This window comes from Sinohyriopsis cumingii, chromosome 4, assembly GCF_028554795.1.
Source record: "Sinohyriopsis cumingii isolate HCF-2022 chromosome 4, ASM2855479v2, whole genome shotgun sequence".
NCBI lineage: Eukaryota > Metazoa > Mollusca > Bivalvia > Unionida > Unionidae > Sinohyriopsis > Sinohyriopsis cumingii.
Window position 1 is genome coordinate 115,737,579 of NC_142964.1, and position 26,739 is coordinate 115,764,317.

Here is a 26,739-nt window from a genome sequence, read left to right on the forward strand (position 1 = left end):
CTTTCCTCCTCACTAATAATAAGATAAAATTTAACATACTTAACTTTCAAATGTTGCATAGTAAAACTTTTCTGCTGTAAATGCTTTAATGTTTTACCATATTCAGTGCATTATCCATACATGCCACAGTAACGTCATTTTTAATGTTTTCATCCAAACTCAACGGGTCTCTCACATATCTTAAGTGCAAGACCTCCATAAACACTGATCAAAGTACACGGTCAAGAATGAAAGCTAATTTTTTTTTTACATTTTTTTCTTTCTTTCTGTAAATGGCATTTAAACTTGACATTTAGACCTAAAATCAACAGCCTTCTTTCTTACCCATCATGTAAGTCATCAAACAAACTCTGATGGCACACAGCTAATAACTGAAATTTCTGTGCAGAAACCATTTTTCCTTCCTTCATTCACAATGACCATTTGGCTAAAAAGTCTACGGGCTTTTTACTCATCCCAAGTGAAAACAATCCAGTGTTTGGTCAAAACCTGTGTTGTAAAACTAATTTAACTGCAGAAACCATTTTCTTCCTTCAGACATTCACCCTGACTTTGACCCAAAATCAATAGGTACTTCTTTATCCCATGTACAAGCCATCCATAAGGATTTGTCCTGGTGTATAATATAGCACAAATGTTATTGTTTGGAACCGTTTTTCTTCTTGCTGTGAGTGACTGTAATCTTATACCTTCTGGGCTCAAAAGGCTTCTTCACTAACCTAAAGTGCAAGCAATCTAAAAAGTCTGGTAAATGGATGGTGAACAAATCAAGTTACTGTTTAGAAACAATTTTTATCTTTAAGTTGCATGACCTTGACCTCTGACCTTTTCACCTTCAAATCTGATCAGCTTATTCTTCAGGCACACGATTTTCTAAATGTTCATGATGGAGAACCTGAGTTATTGCAAAATTGTACATCATAACATAATATGCTCTGTCTTAATTTATTCATAAAAATGAAATGTGTTTTACAGTACAGCTACACTGGGACAAAATGAAATGTGTTTTACAGTACAGCCACACTAGGACAAAATGAAATGTGTTTTACAGCACAGCTACACTGGGACAAAATGAAATGTGTTTTACATCACAGCTACACTGGGACAAAATGAAATGTGTTTTACAGCACAGCTACACTGGGACAAAATGAAATGTGTTTTACAGCACAGCTACACTGGGACAAAATGAAATGTGTTTTACAGCACAGCTACACTGGGACAAAATGAAATGTGTTTTACAGCACAGTTACACTGGGACAAAGAATGATGTTGAGAAGTTGTGGAAAGTTCTAGGAAATATTTCTTTCGCATTCTTCCATTAGTTGCAGAGCATGGAATTATCAAATCACAGCAGCTGATTCATCAATCACTCTTGTATGCGCCATAATAATAAATTCAAAAGTGGTCCATTGAAGCAAAGTGGTCTGTGAAAACTTTCATCATAAAGGAGTGGAGCCATGAACTTGTTTGTGCTATGTATAAAATAATCCTATTACCAGAAATGTTCTTAACCTCATAAATATTGTTCAGCTGAGAAAGGCAATCAAAGAGTACAAAATATCTTTGATAACAATTATTTAACTATGCCGATTTTGAGTAGAGTGAAGCAAACTAACCGATCAACATTCTAATTTAGTTGAATTTAGAAGAAAAGAATGGTTTTAATTACGTATTATCATTATTAGACATGAAGATGAAGTCACGTTTTAAAATCATTGAAAAAACAGAAAAATCTGAAAAAGATTTAATGACTCAAAAATGGATCTTAGAATAATGTGTACATGTGTACATTAGGCTCAGGTTTATGAATAGTGTTAAAGACATGTAAGAACAGAACAGAACATCCATACATGTACATTGTTAGGCAGCAAGAAAATCTACAAAGCAATCAGATTTATTACTGCTTCAGTATTCTGATGAAAAACTAAATTACCTTATCCATTTTCTTTAAGTACAGTATTTTATAACTTAAATAATTGTACTGGCCTGCCATATTATCATGTGTTTATCCGAAATTGCTGCTGCATTTCACTTTTAGATACGAGGTAGTGATTTGTGACATCACATGATGGCCATTCTTTAACAACTTTATTGACCTTGCAAAGCCAGAGAGTATATGCCCTTCATTTTGGGTGTAAATTTGTGCACCATATTAAAATGATTAATGCTCATGCTTGTCATACGGTGATGATATTAAATAGTACTTAAAATGGATTTCTTTTGTTTGTCTAATTTCGAAGGGAATATGGCATCATTGATACCGATCACATGGTCTATTTTACCTGTTGCATACAAATTTGCAAAAATGCAAGCATCAGTGATCTCTTAACTTTGTACAGAATGTCAGGTTACATAATTAAAATGATTACTATTTTTATTTTTAAAGGCCAACATACCAAACCATATTTTTTTCAACAATAAACGGGATATATGTATTTTTTCCCAAGTAATCAATTCCCATCAATCGTAAATGGCATGGAATGTATTGCATATTATTTGAAACGTTTGCACATTTTTTTTAAATTTAGGGTTGAAACAAGTAAAGGTGCAAATCCACAATCACCAAAACCACTGAAAACAGCTAAGACAATAGCAACAAAATAGACCACCAAGATGGCAACACCAAAACAGACTAAGATGGTAACACTACAAAAGTCCAAGGTAAGATAAAGATGCAGCAATTTCAGACTTTCTAAAAACTTTTTTAAGTAACAAGCATCATCATATCTTTAAAGGTTTATTACAAAAAAATTAAAAATTAAAACAGTAATTCTGACAATTTTTAATAATATCATTAAAGGGGTGCATCAGGATCTTATAATTGATTGAATATATTAGTTTGAACTTGTAAGGCATTGAGCCACGAACAGAATATAATCTGGACTGTATCAACAATTTAGAATGATGGTCCCAAATTCAAAGAACAGTCCATTAGAGAAAACGTTTTAAGGTTTAATACATTTTTGTCAGAACTAAAGGATTCCAAACATGATTTGTAAATTTAAGGCTGCCAAAAACAGTTATGTTAAATGAGTACTATTCATCACATTTTATATTTTCAACCCAATATTGAACATTTTTCTTTTACAGAACTGATCCAAAAGAATTAGTAGAATATCAAAGAGGTGATGATAAACAAGAAAATCAATGAAGTGCTAAATCATCATGAAACCAGGATATAAATGGATGGATTTTCAAAATTAAGTGGACAGTTTGGCACTAAAGGAACCTTATGGGCATTCTTGATATTTGAACCTTTTCAAAATTTTATTTGTATGTGTTGAACAAATTAAAAATAAAATTCATTCTTATATTCTGTGATATTTGCTTCAATTCTTGGTCTCATGTTTTATGCCTGGAAGGTGTCCTTGGAATCCTTGGACAAAATGTCCTGAGAATCCTTGGACAATATGTCCAAGGAAACCTCGGATGTTATGTCCTAGGAATCCCCGGACGTTATGTCCTAGGAATCCTCAGAAGATATGTCTGAGGAATTCTCAGAATGCTTGGAAACCATGGACATGTCAGAGGATTCCTAGGAAACCTCAGAGTATTGGTTACAAAAAAATTTGGAAGTCAGCAAGCAAAAGAAATTAAGCAAGTTTGAAAAAGAAGCTATACTGGCTAAAATAGTATTTCTCACAAAAAAGTATGATAAAGTATAAATAATATATTATTCACAAAATCTTTATGTCATTAACATGCAGAAGCAAGTATATGACAAAAGTTGTATGAATCTAAAATATTCTAATTTACTTCACTTGTTCATATAACAATCATACCATGTACAATCTAAACGGTCTCAAAAACATCTTTTGCATGCTTTATGGTGATACGCTTTTTCTCTGTACTCTCATAAAAAAAAGGGTTAGCGACCAAGTGTGTTCAGGATGACTACCACTAACTTCATACAATGGTCCAATCCTTCGAGGGTTGTTTAAGCGTGTACTTTGACAAAGTTTGACACAGAAAGTTTGATGAAAAATGTGCTTGCCCTTGATAGGTCTGACAGCATTAAGAACTTTCTGTTAATTACAAAATAGTATAGTGCATTAAATATTGGCTATCATGCAAGGTGATAAAAAATTAAGTTCTTCGTACCAAAGAATAACCTACATTGGTTATGACTTGGGGTGAATGTAAATATTAATGCATGCATTGATGTCACTTTTAAAGAATTGAACTGGACTGATATGTAACACGTACAGCATTGAGACTAAATGAATAAATGAGGTGAACTGTACACCAGTTATGGGAATGTGCATCATGCTTACAGCCTGTATACTTAAAATCCAATACCTCTTGCAGGTAATAAAATCTGTTACTGAGTACAGGTAAGTGCTATTATTGTTTCTAGCATGTACATGTTGGTATGAAACAACATTTACGTTCCACCTAAGTTGTTGTTGTTGATGTTGTAGGGTTTAACGGCATTTTTCAGCACAAGATGGCTATACATGGCAGCCAGTATAAATGGTGGCAGAATAACCTGGGAAAACCCCATAAAGAACTACTGACCCATGAGAAGCTACTGGCAAGCTTTCTCACATACCCACATTGGCCAAACCCGAGACTCAAACCCACACAGATGGATGGGAGATGGCAGTGATCTGTAACGGTAAGCACTTTAGACCACTCGGCCACTCAGGGCACCATTCTACCTAAGTCAAGAAAAAGATAGGTAAACTTTATCATTACCATTTAACATTAGAACCTTGCTACAGAGCAGATTGCATGACTGTGTGAAACCCACAATTTTATAAGAGCCATTGAAAGGTATGTATTTTTATACTATATTTTCTATGCTAATGCCTCGCAAATGTGATTGAAATAACTTGCTCAGATGTTTTCAATTATATTTATCTACTTGCTATGTTCCACAAAAGTTATGCTTGAGACAAATGACAAACACATCTGCTGGCATGAAAACACTGCCCCCAAGTGGGTCAACAGCTGATCTTTTGTCAATAAGCAAAGCTGATTTGCCCCCAAGTGGGTCAACAGCTGATCTTTTGTCATCATAAGCAAAACTGTTTTGCTTCCAGGGAAGAAAACTGTTAACAATTTGTACTGCATGAAGTGTCACCTACCATATAAAAATATGAGGAAATTTATTGGGGGGAGGGGGGTAAAAATTAATATTAATTTATAATTTAATATTTACCAAATGCTATTGCATTGCTACCTTTTTCTGTATGCTCAATCTTCAGTCCAAGCTATTTATTCCCTCCTCCAATACGCAATTGGTGGGCCAGAGAAGAATAGAAGTCAATTCACTATCTAATGCTTTAATCATATTCAACATATGGAATATCTTTCTCATTTGACTTGGACTGAGAGTACAGGACGTCAGAGAAGGATGGGAGAAGGGTATCTTTGCAATAGTAGCAGGTAGGTATTATATAATTAAAATTAGTCATACACACACACACACCAAAAAAATACATTTTCATACATATAACAGTAATAAATTTTCTGCAAGTCAGTAGGAAGCTGATGACCTCAAAAAGCAAAACTAGTATATGCATGCCTTTACTGTAGGAGTAATCACTAGAGTAAACTGGTACACTTACATGGCTTGAAAATATGTTGTACTGTCACAATTGGACCAAAATAGTAAATGCCTTCGCTTTTGGTACACCAAAGATCAATGGTAAATGAAGATAAAGGTGGAGCAGCTGCTGTCATGACATTATAGGTTTAATTCTCATGAAATAAAGATCCTTTCTGGTTAGGTGAAAATGATATGAAAGCATAAACGCTTCCTGTAGATATCTCCCTCCATGTCCATGAGGTATTAAGTAAATAAAAATGTGTTGGATGGACCAAAATGCTGACTCCAGTATAATCCTCCTATCCTTTGCTGGGGGATTATAATAAGTTATAAAAGAGGTATAAAACTGTGCACTAACCTGGATGGTGACACTTGTGTCAAGCACAGCTATTCCACTATCCACTTCCTCTTGTCTTTCTAGCTCCGTTTCCACCTTCTGAGTTACATTCTGTGGAAGTTTCAGTGGAGGAGTCAATGACTGGTCACTGAAACTACACTCTCGACTGGTTCCAGGACTGATTGTCACATTGGTCTCAGTCAGACTGAAGTGTGTAATTACATCATCTTTATCCAAAGAGTTGTGCAATGAAGAAAAGTGATGGAACATTTCTGGCTGACTAGCTGATAATGACATCTTCTGAAAGTTTTCTGAGACATGTTGAGATGGTTGTTCAACGGAGCTGAGAGAAATTTCTGACTTGTCCTTACTGCCTGATTGTAAAAGAGCTTTTTTACTCTTGCTTCGAAAACTTGCAAAAAATCGTTTGCGCAAGGACTTGTGCTGAGGTGCTGGATTTGTTGTCATTGTGGAACTAGTAGTGCTGTAATCATCTTGAGCCACTCTTATGTCCACTGCACTCTGTGATCGAAGACGCTCCTCTGCTTCATGTTGTGACACTGCAATGAGAGGAGACTTTGTAAGCTAGTGTATTGTATAAAATAGAAGATGACAATGCAAAACATCTGAAGCAACACTTCATGCCAACAGTGCCTCTAGGCACCTACACTGTGTGTTCCTAGCCTCAAAAGATTTTGCGGACAAGAAAATTTTCACTATTTGAGGCTTGACAGTAATTTTGTGGGAACAGTACTTCATGGATTCAACCAAAGTCCAATTTCACAAGATTATAAAGTTACATTTATCTGATACAATCTCCTGCATCTCATGAGAAGGCACAAATAAAGGGAGGAATCACAGTGGCAAAAAGTTAGCATACCAGTCTCATGACCAAAATGGTGTTGGTTCAAAATTTATCATTGGATTAATCCAGTTCAACTACCAAAGAGTGTCTTTGGGAAAGGCACTTTACTCCAATTACAAACCACTAAATAACTGTAACTTGTGTTGCTGTATGGTAAAAACCAAACAAACCTAGCCAAATATCTGAAAACTCAGAACAAAATACATGTATATCCTACACAGGCTAGTTATTCTTTTGACCTACCAGACCTAAAGGCATATATGCAAACCAAAGGACAGGCATTTCTACCTTACTACAGTTCGCAAAAAGCAAAACCTTGATGTAAGCCTCAATGTTACAAACTGTTTTGAAAAGGGAATACAAAAACAAAAGAAGCACCTTAGATAATTATTCCAAGATAAGCACAATAAAGTTAATTGTTTGGGGGGTATAAAAAGCACTTTAGCCACATTAACCTTCAAAGTTGTTGCATTGGTCTGATTTAACAATACAGCAACACAACCAGGTTATTTAATGCTAAGGCAACTGGAGTTATGTACCCTGTCCAATAATACACCCTGGTATACATCTCAGGTTGATCCAATAGTAGGATTTAAATAGGTGTCCATTTAATTGCAAGTCCAGTATGCTAATCACTGCACCACCACAGCTCTTACCTTAATTAGTTGCCTCTTACAACAAGATGAAGGTGCAATGGGCCTTTTACAAATCAATGAATCCACTGGGGGATAAAACTGGTCAGAAGTTACATAAAATGTCTTTTTAAATATCATGTTCCTTGATTTGTTTCTCACAATGATTGCAAGACTGGATGAGACAAAAAGTTAAACTCATTTCTGGGGCAAAATAAAGAGATCAGGGCTAAAATTTAATGTACAATATTATCTGATATGCATTAAGCCTCACATGCACCTTCTAAATCAATGCAAAAGTTGAATTTCATTGACAAATTACTATATGACTAATCTGGTGGTCATGGTAATTAGAGCATCTGCTTTGGATGCAGGAGGTCATTGGTTCAAATCGCAGCCAGGTCATACCAAAGACTTATAAAAATGGTACTAGCAGCTGCCTTGCTTTGCACTCAGCATTAACACATTAACCCCTGTAGGTTTTTGTTGTTTTCGCATGAAATTCAAGCAGGAAACACATTTTGAAAGCTATTTCTGAACATATCTGAAAACACCAAATTCCAGGTGATCTTTCAATAACATATGCCTAGCTGAGTTAGAAACATCTTTTTTCATTGGTTATTTGGCTTGCACATGAGCAGAAGGGTAAAAGTTTTTTTGGTTTTTTTTGTGCTAAACGGAGCCATTATTTTTGTATCAAGACCACTCTTTATTCCAAATGCCCATCTTATCCTACTTTTTGCAAAGGTTCATCTGTCTGTTTGCAGTCCATACTGTTTTGCCTTAGATTTGAGACCAACAAGTCAAAAATCCCGACACAAAATTGGATTCCGACCACAGGCGAATTTTGGGTAGAAAAAATCAGGTCCAAAAAATGAGGTTTTTCCCTCTATATTTAGTAGTGCAACTAGAAATTTCAGATTATTTGGTATCATTGTAGAGCTACATCTGTCTACCTTTATATGATACCACCCACTTTAGTGTATCATGCATGACCATGATGCTACAGAGCTTGGCAGTAGGCTACTACCTCCTTCCACATTAACTCGTCGCCAGGGGTTAATGTGTTAAGAGGTTAGTCACACAGTTTGAACTAGTCAGCTTAATGTCAGGATAATGTGACTTTGTAGGAGATGATGCTACATGTCTGTGGCATGATGCCCGAATGCTAGACATAACTATGAACTTCACACTGCAAACATATTAGCAATATGACTCAAATTGTTAAAGCTACATTAAAAATACCAAAACACACACACACAAAATAATATAAAGTTGCAAAGACAATAATGCATGAGAGATAGTCAATGTACACATGGAATTACATGCAAAATACAAAGGTGAACATTTCTCACAAATACAAAGTTTTCAAAACAATAATGTAGCATGATGAATACAACAGTGACACTGATCTACGAAATGTCAATAACTTCTTGGTAAAAAAACTTTTTTAATTTTTATTTCAGTTTCACAAGTGTTTTGGCTATGCAAATAGAATAGCTTCAATTCCTATTTCAAGTCATCTTTCATTCTCTCTCAAAATATATATATGTGTATGTAAGTTGTTATGTATATGTGATTTAATTTAACTGTTTGTCTGATGTTTTATTTTTATTAATTCCATTATATGCTACTGTAATGTAATATTATTTATTGGACTTTTTTTTATAGAATTAAGTTCAGTTCAGTTTGACCTGACCTTTCTTTAATAATCATTGGTAAACACCTGATAATAGAAACACTGTATCTAGTTTCTGACCTTGATTCAGAACCAGTGACAGTTTTAGTAAACAATCATTTTTTATTTTTTTTTTAAATTCTTTCTCAGAGTAAGAATTATTAAATTAAGTCAAGGCCATACCTGGATTATGTGATATTTATCATGTAACAAACTTCCATTTCTAGAAGGTTGACCCCCATCCAGGAAAGTTTTGCATCTTAGTCTAAGACTTATTATTGATGCATTGAGAAAAAAATTATCAGTCGTGCCTTAACACTTAAGACGTCAAGTTGTTTATGTTGTGTCCAGTTTGGGCTAATTATTTTATTTTCTTCAAATTATTTTGAATTCAAGTGATTCTTTTCCCTGGAAATACTAGTGCTCTAAATAAATTCTTGGACAAAAACATTTATCAAAATTTATACAGAATTCAAAAACTGGAATAATATTTTCTGTGATTCAACAAGAAACTGTTGACACTGCAGCACTTTGCAGGTTACAACAGACATCATCGTCTTCCATTTTGGATTTGATCAGGATTTGAACTCAGTTTCATTCAGGACTTTTTATTACTATGACTTCTATTTTTTAATTCTTGGATTATTTCTGGATTTGATTCATAAAACTAAGTTCTTTTTTTCTCTATTTTCACTTAATATTCTAAGGAAATAAATTATTTTTTAAATTTTACAAAGCTTGTTATCTTCACTCTTTTCTGTTACCTTCTGTAAGAGCCTAGACTTGTAACAAAGCATATATATATATATATACACACAAATGGTTGATCACAGTAAGCTTTATACAAGAGTACCATGATGGGCACATTAGGCACCATTGGTCAAAGAACTTCCTCTAGAACAAAAATTATTCTCAAAAATCCACTTTTTCTTTAAGTCAATAACTTTGAGCTTTGAACCCAAACTGAAAAGACCACTTCTATACCTTAAATCCAAGCATCCCACAACCTTTAACCAAGGTATCTTGACTAGAACTGAAATCATATTACAAAAAACCCATCATCTTCATTGGGCTTGACCTTTGACTTTTTTGTTTCCCAAATTAACAGGCTTCTTTCTTATCTAACATGCAAGTCATCCACAAACTGGTCCATATTTGTTTTACCATGGTAATATATACTTGTCCATATTTGTATTACCACTTTAATATATAGTCGTCCATATTTGTATTACCACGGTCTGCCATTTTCATGATAGCTTGTGAGCCAGAGCAACAATAACTAAGTGGACAGAGCTTATCATTAGATATCGTAACTATCCACAGAAAACAATCCGTGTAACGTCTGGGAGCTAAAATTTTGATCAGTTAACTTGAAATAAGGTGTTTCATAGTTGTATTCCAAACCAGTAGTCATCTTTGTTGTTTTTGCTAATATTTTAGAATAACATCCTAAATAATGTGCATTGGTTTACATTTTATCTCACTTAACCCTCAAGTATTCCCATCAACCATCCCACATGACCTATACTTGTTGGTATGAATAACTGACAAACCTCAATTGTGGTGAATCGTACAGATTGCTAATTCCCATTCTGTCATTATCAATAATTAATGCACATTTTAAGGTAAAACAATGCAACATGTCATTATTAAGGTTAGCATAACCAAGTTATTATATCCAGATCACAACGCAATTTTTCGTGATCCCCTCCACCTGTCCATCTATTTATTTACCTCAATCCCATCTTTCTCACACTTAATCTCATCTCCACCACCTGTCTATCTAATCTATTTATCTGTAACTTTAATCCCTTTTCCTGCACTTATTGTGATACCCTCCATCTTATATATTTGCCTATAACTCTATCCCCTCTTCCCTCACACTTAATGTGGTCAACACCATCTATCAATTGTCTATAATTCTATCCCCTCTTCACACACTTAATGTGATCCCCTCCATTTATCTATTGTCTATAATTATATCCCCTCTTCCCACACTTAATATGACCCCCTCCATCTATCTACTGCCATGAATTCTATTCACTCTTCCCACACTTACTGTGAACCCCTCCATCTATCTACAGCCTAGAACTCCATCCCCTCTTCCCATACTTAATGTGATCCCCTCCATCTAGCCATTGCCTATAATTATATCCCCTCTTTAAACTGGAAAGTGAAACTTCACCACATTTTGTAGATATGTTGCCCCTGTGATAACCAATAGCATAGGGGGGAGGCAGGTACAAACTTATAACTAGTTTTTCAATTTCTGCATCTAACAAGTGTCTAAATTATATTACTCAACTGGCTTACACAACTTAATGGTTGTCCGTTTTGCTAAGCAGATTCGAGTAGAACTGTAAAGAGCATTAGCTTATGTAAACTATCTAGCAAACTTTGTTATGTAAATGTTGCCTATAGTACTATCGTTTGATAAAAATTCTTTCCAAACACATTGGGGTTAAGCACAAGTAAGATGTACTACAATGCTGCTCATTACATGTTATGTGAACAATTGTTTTACGGTTTCTATATTTTTGGGTATCTTCAAAAATATATGATGGCGCACCAGCATAATTTTTTGCAATAATGACAGACATTGTAAGCCATATGCTTTCTGTTAAAGTCTGTTAACTTTTTTTGAAATAATTTGTTCAAATGCTTTTAACTGTTTATATTTAACAATATTTTACAGTCGATTGGAATCATTACAGTTTGAATAAGGTTGGCCATATTTGATGGAAAAACAGCATCATTTGTATAAATCTCAAAGGCCATCAGCTATATTTGATGGCAGACTGGATTCAACTCATATCAACTTAAATGCCCTTCATTCCAGACTGCTTTCTGTACAATTTTTTATGATCTCTTGAGAAATTATTCTATTGTTAGTAACTGCAGCCTCATGTGACTGGATCAGCATCATTTTTACAAATCTGAAGGCCCTCAACAATAAACTGATATATCAAAATTGGTCATAATCCACTGAGAATATCTTTGAAGTCATTTAAAGTTTCTTTTTACTTTTATTTTTAGAAATAGTGGCCATATTTGAAGGTGGATGACATCATTTGCATCAAACTGCAAGTTACTGCAGCTAAAATTTATTCTGCATTTCCTATGTTTTAGTCCAATTTGTGGAAACAATTTCAACTTAATATCCCATTATATAATGTTATCCAATTACTCACACCAGGTCCTTCTTTCAAAAAACCTATCAAGTTTGGTACCTAGACAACTTTTGCCCTTCTATAGAAAATGGTAATAAAAAGTGAAATTAAAGTTATCACATGTACATCAATATGAAGTTCTAAAACAACCAGCTTGTTACCATAGTTTACAAATAATCAGCATGCAAATTTTGACTGCAAAGTTCAAGCATTTTTATGAAAGTGGGACTGGACTTCACTTTATAGCATTCCTACTGGCTCTCTGTAATTATTAAACTGGGACCAGCCTCAGTTTACAGTCCTCCAATGGCCACAAGGTTATCAAAAAGAGTGGGACTGGGCCTCAGTTTATAATCTTCCCATTGGCCCTTGACAATCAGAAAACTGGGACCAGGCATCAATTTATGTCCTTTCCACCAACACTATATTTTGAAAAGGAGATACATGGTGCAGCTGACTTGCACTTTGGAACTATAAATAAAAATAAATGTCATTATTACCACATACATCTGTACCTTCAATTTACTTGTTAAAATGGACTGCTCCAGTGGCCAAATGGTTAGAGTGTCTGCCTCTGATGCAGGAGGCTGTACATTTAAACCCCGGCCAAGTCATTACCAAAGGCATATAAAAATGGTACTAACTGCTGCCTCTCTCAGCGCTTAGCATTAAGAGGTTAGTGTTAGGACTGGTTGGCCTGGTTTCAGGATAATGTGAATGGGCCATCATGCTACATGTCTACGGCACGATGCCCCAGTGCTAGGCAGCACTATAAACTGCCACACTGCAGATATGGTAGCAATATGACTGAAAAATTGTAAAAGCTAATTTAAATCTCTCTCTCTCTCTCTCTCTCTCTCTCTCACACACACACACACACACACACACACACGTTATAATAATTATTGTAACCTGGCTAGAACAACTAATGAAAAGGAAATTATGAGTGTTTGTCAATTACAAAAACAAAAACTGGGAGTATATGTGGCTTTTTAAATATTAGTGATATGCAAAGGAAAAAAGACACTTGATACCAAACTGATCGAAATGTGTTAAAAATAGAATTCTTACATAAATCCAGTAGGTCCTTCAAATCTCTAAAAACTGCCCTTCTATTGCCACTTTCTCACTGGATCTAACGCTTGCTGTTCCCTTTTGTTTTATTTAAGCTTTAGCAATTAGGAATAGCTTTTATCTGACAAAAATCACAGATCTTTAACCTGCCATACAACAATATGTACATTTGACACACCTGTCAGCTAGCATCAAATACATGGATCTAGAATAAACCTAGTACATACCTATGACAAATTAATGAGCAATTAATGGTTCTATAAGGAACATAGTATCATATATACTCACTTTAAGACCAGTCCCACTGCAAACTGCACAGACCCAGACATGCCATCACATAATGTGCCAGCAGATCTGTGTCTGTGCAGTTTGGTAATGGGTAATCAGTAGAACGAACAAAACAGACCCTGATCTGCAAGTGCCTTGTGTTATGCAGAGCAGGATCTATGTTGTCTGCAGTTTGATTTGACTTATAAGCAAGTACATACAGTATATGAGCTCTAACAATAGTACCATCACCTTAAAGGAACAAGAGAGACATAACTGATGGCCCTGTCATGTGCTCAAAGAGTATAACAATCTCAGCATTACAACTGTATTCAAATTAAGCTCCAATATTTATGATGCAGGGATTTCTTCAGATCAGAAAAATGTGCTCTCTTCATTGATTAGTGACCTATTTACCTATGTCAAGTCATACAAATTCAAAACACAAGGGCACATTTGAATAATTAGTAGCCAATAAGGTTACTTGATGGGCTAAGCAAATTGTAATAATAGATCAAAATTTAACAATTATGATATTTTTGCAAAATTAGAACGCCTATTCAAAGATGAATTAAGTGTAACTGTACAAACGACAATGGTAAATCTCAGAGATAATGCCTGATGCTAAAGAGGACATTGCATCAGCATACACGCTTGTTTTAGCTCATAGTATTTGATCTCACATAATTTATATTATCACAAACTGTATACTTCAAAAAGATCAATCTCAACAAGAGGACTAAGTGAGCTTGCAACCACTCACCTAACATGTGCCCAATAGTCACTGCATCATTGGTTGAAATCTTAAAGGATTTCAAGCTAGGGTACATTCTGCAGAATTCCTTTATTATACCTCTGATTACATGTGATAATTTATATACTGTCAAGTTCACTAAATCTAACTGTAGCTCTTGTCACACAAAAGCTAGATGAAAGATCTGGCTTTGTAATATAGTCTACTAAGAATCCCAGCTCTTGTAAGACTTAAGCACTGTCTTCGCATGCTCAGATCTGCCACTTTCAGTGGAATGAAAATCAGGATGCCAATGAAACAGATCAGATGCCAATGGAACAAATCAGGATGCCAATGGAAAAAATCAGGATTTGGAGAAAGAAAAAAAAAATATCAGTATTTCTGACCATACAGTTACCAAAACTTTAAAAGAAGGAGGTGTCGACATATCTGCTGTCTTATGCTATTTACATCTTCACTGTCTCATGCTATTTACATCTTCACTGTCTCATGCTAGTTACATCTTCACTATCTCATGCTATTTACATCTTCATTGTCTTATGCTATTTACATCTTCACTGTCTTATGCTATTTATGTTATTTACATCTACACTGTCTTATGCTATTTACATCTACACTGTCTTATGTCATTTACATCTTCAATGTCTTATGCTATTTACACCTTCACTGTCTTATGCTATTTACATCTTCACTGTCTCATGCTATTTACACCTTCACTGTCTTATGCTATTTACATCTACACTGTCTTATGCTATTTACATCTTCACTGTCTTATGCTATTTACATCTACACTGTCTTATGTTATTTACATCTTCAATGTCTTATGCTATTTACACCTTCACTGTCTTATGCTATTTACATCTTCACTGTCTTATGCTATTTACACCTTCACTGTCTTATGCTATTTACATCTACACTGTCTTATGCTATTTACATCTACACTGTATTATGTTATTTACATCTTCAATGTCTTATGCTATTTACACCTTCACTGTCTTATGCTATTTACATCTTCACTGTCTCATGCTATTTACACCTTCACTGTCTTATGCTATTTACATCTTCACTGTCTCATGCTATTTACACCTTCACTGTCTTATGCTATTTACATCTACACTGTCTTATGCTATTTACATCTTCACTGTCTCATGCTATTTACACCTTCACTGTCTTATGCTATTTACATCTTCACTGTCTTATGCTATTTACATCTACACTGTCTTATGTTATTTACATCTTCATTGTCTTATGCTATTTACATCTTCACTGTCTTATGCTATTTACATCTTCACTGTCTTATGCTATTTATGTTATTTACATCTACACTGTCTTATGCTATTTACATCTACACTGTATTATGTTATTTACATCTTCAATGTCTTATGCTATTTACACCTTCACTGTCTTATGCTATTTACATCTTCACTGTCTCATGCTATTTACACCTTCACTGTCTTATGCTATTTACATCTACACTGTCTTATGCTATTTACATCTTCACTGTCTTATGCTATTTATGTTATTTACATCTACACTGTCTTATGCTATTTACATCTACACTGTATTATGCTATTTACATCTTCACTGTCTTATGCTATTTATGTTATTTACATCTACACTGTCTTATGCTATTTACATCTACACTGTATGTTATTTACATCTTCAATGTCTTATGCTATTTACACCTTCACTGTCTTATGCTATTTACATCTTCACTGTCTCATGCTATTTACACCTTCACTGTCTTATGCTATTTACATCTACACTGTCTTATGCTATTTACATCTACACTGTCTTATGTTATTTACATCTTCATTGTCTTATGCTATTTACATCTTCACTGTCTTATGCTATTTACATCTTCACTGTCTTATGCTATTTATGTTATTTACACCTTCACTGTCTTATGCTATTTACACCTTCACTGTCTTATGTTATTTACATCTTCACTGTCTTATGCTATTTACATCTTCACTGTCTTATGCTATTTACATCTTCACTGTCTTATGCTATTTATGTTATTTACATCTACACTGTCTTATGCTATTTACATCTACACTGTCTTATGTTATTACATCTTCACTGTTTTATGCTATTTACACCTTCATTGTCTTATGCTATTTACATCTACACTGTCTTATGTTATTTACATCTACACTGTCTTATGCTATTTACATCTTCACTGTCTTATGTTATTACATCTTCACTCTTTTATGCTATTTACAACACTGTCTCATGCTATTTACATCTTCATTGTCTCATGCTATTTACATCTTCACTGTCTTAAGCTATTTACATCTTCACTGTCTTATGCTATTTACATCTTCACTGTCTTATGCTATCTACATCTACACTGTCTTATGCTATTTAAATCTTCACTGTCTTATGATATTTACATCTACACTGTCTTATGCTATTTACATCTTCACTGTCTTATGCTATTTATGTTATTTACATCTACACTGTCTTATGCTATTTACATCTACACTGTCTTATGTTATTTACATCTTCACTGTCTTATGCTATTTACATCTTCACTGTCTTATGTTATTACATCTTCACTGTTTTATGCTATTTACAACACTGTCTCATGCTATTTACATCTTCATTGTCTTATGCTATTTACATCTTCACTGTCTTATGCTATTTATGTTATTTACATCTACACTGTCTTATGCTATTTACATCTACACTGTCTTATGTTATTTACATCTTCACTGTCTTATGCTATTTACATCTTCACTGTCTTATGTTATTACATCTTCACTGTTTTATGCTATTTACAACACTGTCTCATGCTATTTACATCTTCATTGTCTTATGCTATTTACATCTTCATTGTCTTATGCTATTTATGTTATTTACATCTACACTGTCTTATGCTATTTACATCTACACTGTCTTATGTTATTTACATCTACACTGTCTTATGCTATTTACATCTTCACTGTCTTATGTTATTACATCTTCACTGTTTTATGCTATTTACAACACTGTCTCATGCTATTTACATCTTCATTGTCTTATGCTATTTACATCTTCACTGTCTTATGCTATTTACACCTTCACTGTCTTATACTATTTACATCTTCACTGTCTTATACTATTTACATCTTCACACTGTCTTTTACTATTTACATCTACACTGTTTTATGCTATTTACATCTACACTGTCTTTTACTATTTACATCTTCACTGTCTTATACTATTTACATTCACACTGTCTTACGTTATTTACATCTTCACTGTTTTAAGCTATTTACATCTTCACTGTCTCATGCTATTTACATCTTCATTGTCTTATGCTATTTACATCTTCATTGTCTTATGCTATTTACACCTTCACTGTCTTATGCTATTTACACCTTCACTGTCTTATACTATTTACATCTTCACTGTCTTATGCTATTTACATCTTCATTGTCTTATGCTATTTACACCTTCACACTGTCTTTTACTATTTACATCCACATTGTTTTATGCTATTTACATCTACACTGTCTTATGCTATTTACATCTTCACTGCCTTATGCTATTTACATCTTCACACTCTCTTTTACTATTTACATCTACACTGTCTTATGCTTTTTACATCTACACTGTCTTTTACTATTTACATCTTCACTGTCTTATGCTATTTACATCTACACAGTGTCTTATGCTATTTACATCTTCACTGTCTTATACTATTTACACCTTCACTGTCTTATGCTATTTACATCTTCAGTGTCTTATGCTATTTACATCTTCACTGTCTTATACTATTTACACCTTCACTGTCTTATACTATTTACATCTTCACTGTCTTATGCTATTTACATCTTCACACTGTCTTTTACTATTTACATCTACACTGTTTTATGCTATTTACATCTACACTGTCTTTTACTATTTACATCTTCACTGTCTTATACTATTTACATTCACACTGTCTTACGTTATTTACATCTTCACTGTTTTAAGCTATTTACATCTTCACTGTCTCATGCTATTTACATCTTCATTGTCTTATGCTATTTACATCTTCAATGTCTTATGCTATTTACATCTTCACTGTCTTATGCTATTTACATCTTCACACTGTCTTATGTTATTTACATCTTCACTGTTTTATGCTATTTACATCTTCACTGTCTCATGCTATTTACATCTTCATTGTCTTATGCTATTTACATCTTCATTGTCTTATGCTATTTACACCTTCACTGTCTTATGCTATTTACACCTTCACTGTCTTATACTATTTACATCTTCACTGTCTTATGCTATTTACATCTTCATTGTCTTATGCTATTTACATCTTCACACTGTCTTTTACTATTTACATCCACATTATTTTATGCTATTTACATCTACACTGTCTTATGCTATTTACATCTTCACTGTCTTATGCTATTTACATCTTCACTGCCTTATGCTATTTACATCTTCACACTCTCTTTTACTATTTACATCTACACTGTCTTATGCTTTTTACATCTACACTGTCTTTTACTATTTACATCTTCACTGTCTTATGCTATTTACATCTACACAGTGTCTTATGCTATTTACATCTTCACTGCCTTATACTATTTACACCTTCACTGTCTTATGCTATTTACATCTTCAGTGTCTTATGCTATTTACATCTTCACTGTCTTATACTATTTACACCTTCACTGTCTTATGCTATTTACATCTACACTGTCTTATGCTATTTACATCTTCACTGTCTAATGCTATTTACATCTACACTGTCTTATGCTATTTACATCTTCACACTCTTTTACTATTTACATCTACACTGTCTTATGCTATTGACATCTACGCTGTCTTTTACTATTTACATCTACACTGTCTTATACTATTTACACCTTCACTGTCTTATGCTATTTACATTTTCACTGTCTTATACTATTTACACCTTCACTGTCTTTTGCTATTTACATCTACACTGTCTTATACTATGTATACCTTCATTGTCTTAAGCTATTTACATCTACACTGTCTTATGCTATTTACATCTTCATTGTCTTATGTTATTTACATCTTCATTGTCTTTTACTATTTACATCTACACTGTCTTATGCTATTTACATCTACACTGCCTTATGCTATTTACATCTACACTGTCTTTTACTATTTACATCTACAGTGTCTTATGCTGTTTACATCTACACTGTCTTTTACTATTTACTTAGCGTGAAAAAGTATGATACAGGTGTAATATCAGTATTCTATTTTCTTCTTTTATGCTGATATTTCATCTTTTATGCTAATATTTAGTGTTAATTTAATTAACATACTAAATATCAGCATAAAAGATAACAATGGAAAATGATAGATTTTCATGGCATGAGTGTAGTGTATTCATTGCTAAATTTTTGCATGACTTTTATTCCCTTGGTGCAACCATCATGAATCAAACGGTATTTTTAAAAATTTGGACTTTTCGGAAAAAATGGAAAATTGAAATTTCAGATTTTTGAACTAAAAAATATGGAATCAGGATGAGTAGCAGGTCTGCATGCTTCCCTCAATGGTAGGCTTAACAAAACGTTTGTTACCATATAGGCCAAATTAAAGACTAATATCACTAATTCCATATAGAATTCTTTAAATAAGGGGGGGGGTCTCAAGCTCTGCCATTCAGGATTCAAGAGAATGCTTCTCCTCTCTAAGAGGAGGTGCAGCTCACTCTTTGTCCTAATGTAAGAGAAAGGGTGCTACTCCTCCCTCAGTGGTGGGTGGAACTCATGCTCTGCCCTCATGGAATGGGGAGAATGCTGCTACTCCCTAATGGGAGGGATCAACTATCCCTCCATCCATTTGAAACCTTCTTTGGGAGTGTGCCCACTAACTCTAAGAGTCAAGAAAGAGATTAGGTTAATCCTTCTCTGACACCAGAGGGACTCAACGAACAAGAACCCCCAAAATTTTGAAGACAAGGAAGGAACCTTCTTCCTTGCTTTATAAGTACATCTATAATCTGTGAGATTCCAGACCTCATCTGACCACAGACTGCAAAAGAGACCACCATCTATCCACTCACAGCCTGTACAAGATAAGTGGTGTGTGTGTGTGTCCACAGGGGATTCCTGTGACCACCCTACCCACGTTCTACTTAGACACTGTTTCTCTAAAAGAAAACTGAAAAGAAGATTTTTGTATATAAAAAACTTCTAAGAAACTCAATGTAAAACAAGGTAATGAACAGACTAAGTCATTGCTCATATGATAATTTCAGCAAGGACTACTAAATTAGAGAAAAAATAGTAGGTACAATTGCTAATAAAAAAATTTAAAAAATATTGAAAATAATATTGAACAAGAATCTGTGTTTGATAACCATACATAAGATCAGAAGGTAAAAAACATGTGTGACCTGCTTTACCAAGTAAAAAATAGGCACAATTCACAATGCAGGTAATGAGAATTGCATTGATTTGTAAAGAATATTGATATGAATAAATCAAGTCCATGGACTGCAATTTGAGCAAGGATAGGATCATAATTAAACAAAATACATACCCTAGCAAGAAATATGCACAACCAAATTAGAATCAATAACACCCTCTGAAGGGAAAAGAAGAATAAAAAGCAAAGCCATACACATCATGTACAGAACAAATGCTATTAACTTTCAAGAGAGCTTAAATTAACAGAGAAAAAAAACTTGATCAAAGGTATAATCCACATGATTACAAAAAATATGCAAACAAGATTCACTCACTGAAGTAAACAATGCGGACATTACAGTCATGTGACCAAATAAAGAATGAAGGGCAAAAAGGCGTGAACAAAATATCTACAGGGTGCATCAGAGACAATCCAGACTGTTCTGAATCTTCTGGTTCACCCCGATGTGATGACGAATTCTTATTGTACGGGTTGTGGTATTTTCCACCAAGAACCTACCAGTTATGCAACAGCAACAGGTATCATATTACTAATATTAAAATCCACATACTAGCTCTTCTAAATATGCACACAAATATATTTAAGTCAAATCATTTTTCTGCATTCATACTAACAAGGCTGTTATCAACAAAAAAGTCAACAAAATCTGAAATGTCAAAAAATGAAAGTTTAGTCTTATGGCATGAAAAGACTAATTAGTTATCTACACACATAAACAAATGCCGACCAGTATATATTTTATTTCTCAATATCAAGCAGTATTCTGAGCAATTTTGCTCACAAACTCTGGGCAGATGGTCATATGAACCAGATCTTTAAAAAAACGTCCTCTGCAAACAGTGGGTGCATAAAAAAACTCAAGCAACATAATCCTTGCGCATTCCTTGGGGAAAATAATGGCTATTAGAAATTTAACTGTTATTAAAATATTAACTATTAATCTTCCAACCATGCTGCTTACTTTTAATTTGCTGGTGTGTCTTAATCTGGTTCGCTTCACCTGTGATACCTCAGATCTTTTGCTAAAAGCATACTTCCTTGTTGAATTTCGATGCTATAGTCTTGTTACAAGTATTTAAGTCACTCACATACCTACTTCATAAAAACTTTTGTTATTCCTTCAAAAGTCACAGTCACTATTAATGTCATTTCATGAATAATTTTCCTTCATTTGAATCTCTAACATATTATCTTCCTTGATCACTTATACCTAACATTAAGACCAAGGTTTCTGCATTTAAAAGAGATCATCTGCATATGTAAGTCCCCTTCAGATGGTGTTCTTGCCTATTTGTTGACTGAGTATTTATTACCATATATACTGGCTTATAAGTGTGGTCCAAAGACATAGACCCTGATCTGCTGTTGCATAATGCACATGCAATATGCCAGCAGATCTGGGTCTATGCTGTTTGTTTTAGTGATTATTCCTAACAAACTGCATAGATCCAGATCTGTGAGTGAAAGCAGCTGTGGGTCTATCAGTTTACGGTTGGAAATGAATTAAAAGCAAGTAAACATGGTAACAGTTGAAGGGATGAACATGATGCAGCAACAACAGCTAACAATAACTTGCTTGCTGACTGATTCATAACATGTCAAAACCAATCAATTCACTGAATTTGCCTACTGGTCTTGAATATTTTACAATGTATAAACTACAGTAACTTTGATGATTCATATAGTCTCTTTCTAAAGAATCTGAAGAAAAAAGAAAGAAATGGAGCACGTTCACCACTAGAGTACTGGTACCATCTTATCAGTGACAGCATTACATGAAGAATATAATCATTGTTCAACAAAGTCACATTTTTAAACCACTGCAGTAAATGTGGATACTATTAGCTCCATGAAGAAAAACAAGAGGATTTCTTCTAATTTTCTGTTATATATTTCGTTCATTTCCCATTTTCCTAAATAAAAAAATAATTATGGTAAAGAGCACCAGCATGTAAATATCTTAAGTCCATTCAGTTCATACATAATACATGCCAAAATTATCTGCTGCATTATAAAGATATACACATATGCATCGATCAACATACGGTCCAGGGTTACTTATCTAATGCTAGTGTAATACACAATGGCTGTCTTCATGGAAAAAGGAAGCAATTTATGGACCAATGACTTAATTTTCTTGGGCAGGGTCCTGTGATTGCATTTTCTCTTGTAAATAACTTGAAAATAAATCTTGCTCTTATTCATATAAAAAAAAAACCCTATTATAGTAATACCTCGTGCATTTGCATTTCTGGATTTGCGAATTCACGGATTCGCGAAATTTTCATTGGTACCCTCTACGTACATGTTTTCTTTATTTTATTGAATTGTACCTTCGTTATATGACTTCTGTGACATATGAAGTTTACCTAGTTTACCTTCCTGACAATGACAAAGAAAACATCAGTCATTAAGTTTACAGTCCCATTCGTTACATGGTTTTACCTTACTGTGAGTGCAAAAGAAAACGGCAGCCAATGAATTAGTATAGGGGTAATATTAGTATACCTGTACCGTACTGTAAATGCGCTAGTGTGGCAAATACCCATTAGGTGATACTGTACTCTATCTTTACGTCAACCATTTATTTCTCTTTTTAAGGGTAATGTATTAAGCTAACTTTTAAATGAAATTAAAGTGCTTTGGGAGCATGATTTGGGTCATATTTAGGGTTTAAACCCTAGAAATACGCATTTATTAGCATTTTTAGTGACTCGTTCCAAACATTCGTGATTCCTCCTGATCTGCGACTGGTTCTGGAACCTAACCCCGTGAATGTTCGAGGTATTACTGTATACCCATTATACTATTTGTAAAACAAGAACACATTAGAGTCACTCAAAGGAAGTGATGCTGGCTGAAAAGTATTTCCTGGAATAAAAGATATAACCATTTCTTCCTTTTAACAGCAAAGCACTGAAACCATCTTTAATATTTTTCAGGGATATCAAAATTTTCAAATTAGCTGCTGTGGTGGACATTACTGGATGTTAACTAATGCCACCATTTTGATTTGGGACCAACAAAGAATCGTAAGAAGTCTTCTGGTGGAAACCCATGTTCATATGATATCCTGTTTCTAAGAAGCAATGATAACATGATTTCCAAGATGGATGCCATATTCGATATCAGAATTACACCAGTACAGGACATCAAGGAAAGTCCTTTGGTGCAAGTACCATGTTGATATGACCAGCCAGTCTGACTGACCTATTTGTAGATGTTGTCTCTAAACATGGACCACTTTAAATATATCAGGTAAAATATGAAATGCAACCTAAACTGGCTTAAAAATGAAATCACAGATTCCATGAAAACATGAGAATAATTCAAGGCTATGGAGTATGGAGAAATAAAATATCAAGTAGGATTTAAAAAATCATAAGCAACTTAATCTTATTAACAATCAGTGCTTGAAAACAAAAAGAGCAACTCAAATTCTATTTGGAAAGCTCACAATGAACTCATTTCAGGAACACACAAAAACTGGCCAATAAAATTCACTCACATCTGGTAAATGACAACACTGTCACTGATGTCATTGATATTGCAAATGTCTTCAATAATTGTTTTCATCAAAATTACCATCAATTTAAAGGAACTAATAACAGAAAACAATCCTGATGAATTGAAAAGGTTCTGCACTAGCAAAACCCATAGGGAGGGATGTTTCTCTATGCCACCAGCATCAAAGAAGTTTTTTAAAAAATGTCTCACTGAACTTGATATCAAGAAAACTACTGGACTTGATCAGACTGGTCCATGACTTATAAAACCTTTTGCCTTAACCATTTCAGATGGCATCATATTCATAATCAATTTAAATATTGCAGTCTAATCTGTCCTAAAAATATGAAAAACTGCAAAAGTAACCTACTCACAAATCAGATTCTAAGAATGATGCCAAAATTAATATGCAAAATTATAAAGATATAAATATATGCACCGAACACGATACAGTTACTTAGCTCATGCTGGTGTAATATACAACTGTTGTTTTCATGGAAAAAGAATGCAAGTTAGGGACTGACCATTTAATTTTCTGAGCAGTGTTAGGTGACTTTTTCTAAAATAAATCACTTGAAAAAATATTTTTGGTCTCATTCATAGCTAAAAACTACATCCATTATACTAATTGTAAACAAAAAGAAATGAGAGCCACTCAAAGGAAGTGACACTATATTGGCTGAAAAGAATTTCCAGGAATTCAAGATACAACCATTTCTTCCTCTTAACTGCAGAGTGTTGAAACCATCTTTTACATATTTCAGGGATAAAAAAAATTTCAAATTAGCTTCTGTAGTGGACATACTGAATGTAAACATACCACCATTTTGATTTGCGGCCAACAAAAGAATCACAAGTCTTCTGGTGAAAACCCATGATGATATGACTTTTTGTTTTAGAGAAGAAGTCATAATATGATTTTCAAGATGGATGCCATGGTGGCCATATTTGATATCAGATTGGCACCATTAACAGACATCATGTGAAGTCTTTTGGTGAAGTACAATTTTGATATGACCAGCCAGACTGACCTATCTATTTATGGATGCAAACATGCATCACTGAAAGTATATTGGGTAAAATATGAAATCCAACCTAAGTACCTTACAAATGAAATCTTAGATGCCATGAAAACATGAGACCAATGCAAGACTATGTGAAACATGATGCACAACATGAAGTATGGAAAAATAAAATATTACATATGATTAACAAATTTACAAGAACTTAATCTTATTAACAATCAGTGCTTGAAAGCACAAAGAGCAATTCAAATTGTATTTGGAAAGTTTACAATGAACTCATGTGGGGAACACACCAAAATCAGACCAATAAATTTCACTAATTTCTGTTATATAACACCACTGTCTTTGATGTCAATGATATTGCAAATGTTTTTAAATTTTTTTTTTTCATCAAAATTACCATTAAATTAGAGGAGCCAGTAATAAAAACCAACTCAGATTAATTGAAAAAGTTCTGCACCAGCAAAATCCATAGGAGGTATGTGTGTGATTTGGATTTTTAATGTAGCTTTTAACAATTTTTCAGTCATATCGCTATGTCTGCAGTGTGGCAGTTTATAGTGATGTCTAGCACTGGGGCATCATGCCACAGACATGTATCATGATGTCCCACCTAGTCACATTATCCATAGGGAGGGATGTTTCTCTATCCCACCAGCATCAAAGAACTTATTTTTAAATATATTTATAAAATGTCTCACTGAACCTGATACTGTACCAAGAAAGCTACTGGACTTAATTAGATTGGTCAATGACTTATAAATACATCTGCCTCAGCTATTTCATATGGCATAACATTCCTAAACAAACTCATCTGTTGCCAAAATATGGAAAACTGCAAAAGTAACACCATTCAGATTCTAAGGATGATGCAGAGAACTCCTGACCAGACTTCATTATTACCGAACTTGTTAAAACTGATTGAAAAATATGTCCCTGACTCATTCATATCTTATTTAACCAATCATTCACCATTACACCCATACCAGCCAAGCTCTCTATAGAATCAGTTGTTCAAGACTACATTGACTGCTCTATTAATTAATGGCTTCAAGCAATTGATTAAGGTAGAATAAATTAGAATCTGTACCAAAATATTTCAGGAAAAGTTTTCACAACGTGAATCAGTAAATCTTTTTGGGCAAACTGAAAATTTATGAATGTGATGACAGCACAACTAAATGGTTTACTTCACGCTTGAACGAAAGAACACAGCATGTTTATATAAATGATATTCTGTCTAAACCTAGAACAGTAACACCTGGAGTCCCACAAGGCTCAATTCTAGGTCCATTATTATTACATATTGTTTATTACTTACCTTTCACTTTTACTGGGGGCACAATTTCATCTACAGATCTCTAGACAGACGACACAACATTATCAGACATCCAAAACACAAAGCATGAGCTGGAGATTTCTTTCCAGGCTGCCTTAAACAAACTGGACAACTGGTGGACATTCAATGACATGG

General features: G+C 34.0%; 1 protein-coding gene and 1 long non-coding RNA gene across 6 annotated transcripts in view; one reads left to right on the top strand and one right to left on the bottom strand.

Moving 5' to 3' along the window:
- Window positions 1-3,316, top strand: part of LOC149801934 (uncharacterized) — a 46,252-nt gene extending 42,936 nt beyond the window's left edge. The window contains exons 2-3 of the long non-coding RNA XR_016420489.1: window positions 2,529-2,661; window positions 3,091-3,316. This is a non-coding gene — a long non-coding RNA (uncharacterized LOC149801934). The remainder of the gene's footprint in view (window positions 1-2,528; window positions 2,662-3,090) is intronic.
- LOC149801933 (multiple C2 and transmembrane domain-containing protein 1-like) overlaps window positions 1-26,739 on the bottom strand; it is a 237,077-nt gene that overhangs the window by 162,534 nt on the left and 47,804 nt on the right. For all 5 annotated transcript variants that reach the window (XM_089956319.1, XM_089956318.1, XM_089956316.1 and 2 more), the window contains one exon: window positions 5,913-6,451. In XM_089956319.1, coding sequence (XP_089812445.1) covers window positions 5,913-6,451 — 539 coding nt within the window. The remainder of the gene's footprint in view (window positions 1-5,912; window positions 6,452-26,739) is intronic.